The sequence below is a fragment of the Salvelinus sp. IW2-2015 genome, linkage group LG8 (genome assembly GCF_002910315.2).
Source record: "Salvelinus sp. IW2-2015 linkage group LG8, ASM291031v2, whole genome shotgun sequence".
Classification (NCBI taxonomy): Eukaryota; Metazoa; Chordata; class Actinopteri; order Salmoniformes; family Salmonidae; genus Salvelinus; species Salvelinus sp. IW2-2015.
The window spans coordinates 42,645,787-42,649,418 of record NC_036848.1 but is presented as its reverse complement, the minus strand read 5'-3'; the positions used below and the strand labels follow the sequence as shown (position 1 = coordinate 42,649,418).

The 3,632-nt window shown below is 58.9% G+C and overlaps 1 protein-coding gene across 1 annotated transcript in view; it reads right to left on the bottom strand.

The window, feature by feature from the left end:
* sdk2b (sidekick cell adhesion molecule 2b) overlaps positions 1-3,632 on the bottom strand; it is a 152,956-nt gene that overhangs the window by 86,980 nt on the left and 62,344 nt on the right. Inside the window, exons 7-8 of the mRNA XM_070445038.1 lie at positions 1,928-2,314; positions 154-744 (exon numbers count right to left, since the gene is read on the bottom strand). Coding sequence (XP_070301139.1) covers positions 154-744; positions 1,928-2,314 — 978 coding nt within the window. The remainder of the gene's footprint in view (positions 1-153; positions 745-1,927; positions 2,315-3,632) is intronic.

Sequence of the window (3,632 nt, the reverse complement as noted above, 5' to 3'; positions counted from 1 at the left end):
CACCTAGATGACCCACCCTAGTCACACCCCGACCAAACCAACATAGAGAATAAAAGGCTCTCTATGGTCAGGGCATGACAGTACCCCCCCCCAAGGTGCGGACTCCGACCGCAAAACCTGACTCAATAGGGGAGGGTCTGGGTGGACATCTACCGTCGGGGGCGGCTCCGGTGCGGGGCGAAGTACCCACTCGCCGATACGTCTTCCTCCATGGCGGCTCTGGTGCGGGGATCGTCGCCAGAAGCTCCGGACCGTGGGTCGTCGCCGGAGGAAATGGACCGTGGGTTTTTGCCGTAGGAACCGGACCGTCGGCGGATATTCTAGACCGTGGATTGTCGCCGGAGGAACCGGACCGTGAATCGGCTCTGGACCGCGGATCGTCGCCGGAGGAACCGGACCGTAGAGCGTTGCCGGGGACCCCGGAGCGTAGATCGTCGCCGGGGACTCCGGACCGTAGGTCATTGCCGGGGACTCCGGGCCGTAGATCGTCGCTGGAGGAACCGGACTGTGAATCGTCGCCAGAGGCTCCAGACTGAGAACCCCCACTGGAGGCTCTGGACCGCAGACGGTCTCAGGAGGTTCCGGACCGCGGACCGTCTCAGGAGGTTCCGGACCGCGGACCGTCGTATGAGGTTCCGGACTGTGGTCCATCGTAGGAAGTTCCCGGACTGTGGACCATCGTAGGAGGTTCCGGACTGTGGACCGTCGCCGGAAGCTCCGGACTGGGGACTGTCGCCGGAAGCTCTGGACTGGGGACTGTCGCCGGAAGCTCTGGACTGGGAACTGTCGCCGGAAGCTCTGGACTAGGAGCTGTCGCCGGAAGCTCTTGACTGGGAACTGTCGCCGGAAGCTCTGGACTGTGGAGGCGCACTGGAGGCCTGATGCGTGGGACCGGTACAGTTGGCACCGGGCTGATGACACGCACCTCAGGGCGAGTGCGGGAAGGAGGCACAGAAGGTACTGGACTGTGGAGGCGCACTGGAGGCCTGATGCGTGGGACCGGTACAGGTGGCACTGGGCTAATGACACGCACCTCAGGGCGAGTGCGGGGAGGAGGCACACTAAGATCATTGTTCCCTGTCCCTGTTACATGCTGGCATCAGAGACAGAAGCACCCAGCCTGAGAATCTATGGCCCTGTCCTGTTAATGGCCTGGTCAGACAGAGCACCGCCTAGTGATCTGGCCTTCTGTCCCTCAGTTAAATGGCCTGGTCAGAGAAGAGTCGAAGCAAGCACCCAGCCTCGAGAAGAGAGGTATGTGTGGGGCTGGGTGTTGCGTTGACTAAGAAAGAAAAACGCATGCTAGCCCGCCTGACCCCTCTACTCCTCCTCGGCCTGACTCCTCTACTCCTCCTCATGCCTGACTCCTCTACTCCTCCTCGCCGCCTACCCCTCTACGCCTCCTTCTGGTGTTCCTGACTGCCTCTCTACTCCTCTCGTGCTTGCTGACTCCTCTACTCCTCCTCCGTGCCTGATCTCCTCTACTCCTCGCCGTGCTAACTCAATGACCCCTCTCTTACTCGCTCCTCCCTGCGCAGCTGACCCCTCTACTCCCCCTCGTGCACTAACACACTAGATACCATCCTTCTACTACTCCTCCTCATGCCGACCCCTCTCATCTCGCTTCCTCATGCCTGACCTCCTCTACTCCTCTCGTTGCCTGACTCCTCTACTCCGCCTCGTCCTACCCCTCTACCTCCTCCTCTGCCCTGACCCCTCTACTCCGTCCTACGTGCCTGACCACTCTACTCCTCCTCTTTGCGCGACCCCCTCTTTACTCCTTCTCATGCCTGACATCCCCTCTACTCCTCCTCGATATTGACCTGACGTCCTCTACGTCCTCCTCGGCCTTGAGCCCCCTCTACTCCTCCTAGCGCTAACCTACCTCTCCTCTACTCCCTCCTCGTGCAGCGTGCACTCCTCAGACCCGCAGCGTGTACTCCTCTACTCCGTGCCTCGGTGCTCTTGGAACTCCGTCTTCTCTCTCGTCCTCGTACCTACTGAGCCTCAAATACTTCTCCATCCTCGTGCATCCTGACTCCTCTACTCCTTCTCGTGCCGACCCTGACTCCTCTCCTACGCTCCTTCGGCGCCTGACTCCTCTACTCTCTTCCTCGTGCCTGACGTGCCTCTTACTCCTCTCGTTGCCTGTACTCCCTCTAAACTCCTCCTGCAGGTGAACCTGAACTCGTCCTCGTGGACTTGTGTCCCGTGCCTGACTCCTGCGTACTGCCCTCCTCGTGTCTCGACTGACCAACACCTCTTGTTGCCTCTCTACCCTCCTCTGCTCTTGAGCGATCCTCATGTCTCTCTCCTTAGAGAAACGAGAACCCACAAATGAAATGAAAAGACTCAGTCCAAAAGGGTGCTGCTACGTCTCTGCTACTCCTCCTCGTGTCCTACTGCCTCTACTCCTCTCACTACTCTCCTCGTGCGCTCCAGAACTCCTCTCCTCCTCCTTGCGTGCCTGACTCCTCTACTTCCTCCTCGGTGCGCTGACTCCTCTCTACGGCTGAACACTCTTCTCCTCGTGCCTGACTCCTCTAGCCCTCCTCGTGGCCTGACTCCCTTCTCCTGCTTGTGCTTCGACCTCCTCTTACTCCTCCTCGTGCCTGACTCCTCTACTCCTCTCGTGCCTGACCCTTCTACTCCTCCTCGTGCCTGACTCCTCTATCCTGCTACTCGTGTCTCTTGAACTCTTCTACATCACCTGCCAGTCCTCCTCTACCCTCTGTGCTGAACGACTCCTTCTCGCTTCTCTCGTGTCCTTGACTCCTTCTCTTCCCTCGCTCTGTTGCCTGACTCTCTCTTCTCCCATCGTGTCCGACTCCTCTTCTCCTCCCGGCGACCCTGTACTCGCTCTTTTGCTCGACCTCTACTCCTCGCTGCCGACTCCTCTCCTTCTCTCTTTTGTCTCTGGCCGTACACTTCTCTCTCTCCTCCCGTGCCTATCTCTTCTCCTCTTCGTTCGATCCTCTTCCCTACTACGTTCACTGGACTTCTTCTTCTGTGCCTGACCTCTTCTCTTCCTCTCTTACTACCTCCTCCATCGTGCCTGACTCCTCTACTCCTCCTCGGCCGACTCTTTTCCCCTCTGCCGGACCTTTCCCCCTTATATACGGTATGTTTTAGAAAAACCTTGGTCCCTCTCTAGCCCCCGTCCAGGACACTTCACGTCTCGCTTGGTGCCCTTGACTCCTCTACTCTCCTCGTGCCTTTGACTCCTCTTACGCCTCCTCGTGCCTGACTCCTCTACGTCCTCCTCTTGCCTGACTCCTTACTCCTCCTGCGTGGCTTCTGACTCCTCTTCTCCTAACTCGTGCCTGAACCACTCCTTTCTCCTTCCTCGTGCCCTGATCCTCTTCTCCTCCTCGTGCCTGACTCCTCTACGCGCTCTTCGCTGCCTGACCCTCTACTCCTCCTCGTGCCTACTCCTGCTTCTCCTACTGTGCTGCTGAAACACTCTTCTCCTCCTCGTGCCTGATCCTCTTCTCCTCCTGCGTGCCTGACTCCTCTTCTCCTCCTCCGTGCCTGACTCCTCTTCTCCCCTCGTGCCTACTCCTCTATCTCCCCCTCGTGCCTGACTCCTCTTCTCTCCTCGAGTGCGCTGACTCCTCTCTCCTCCTCGTGAA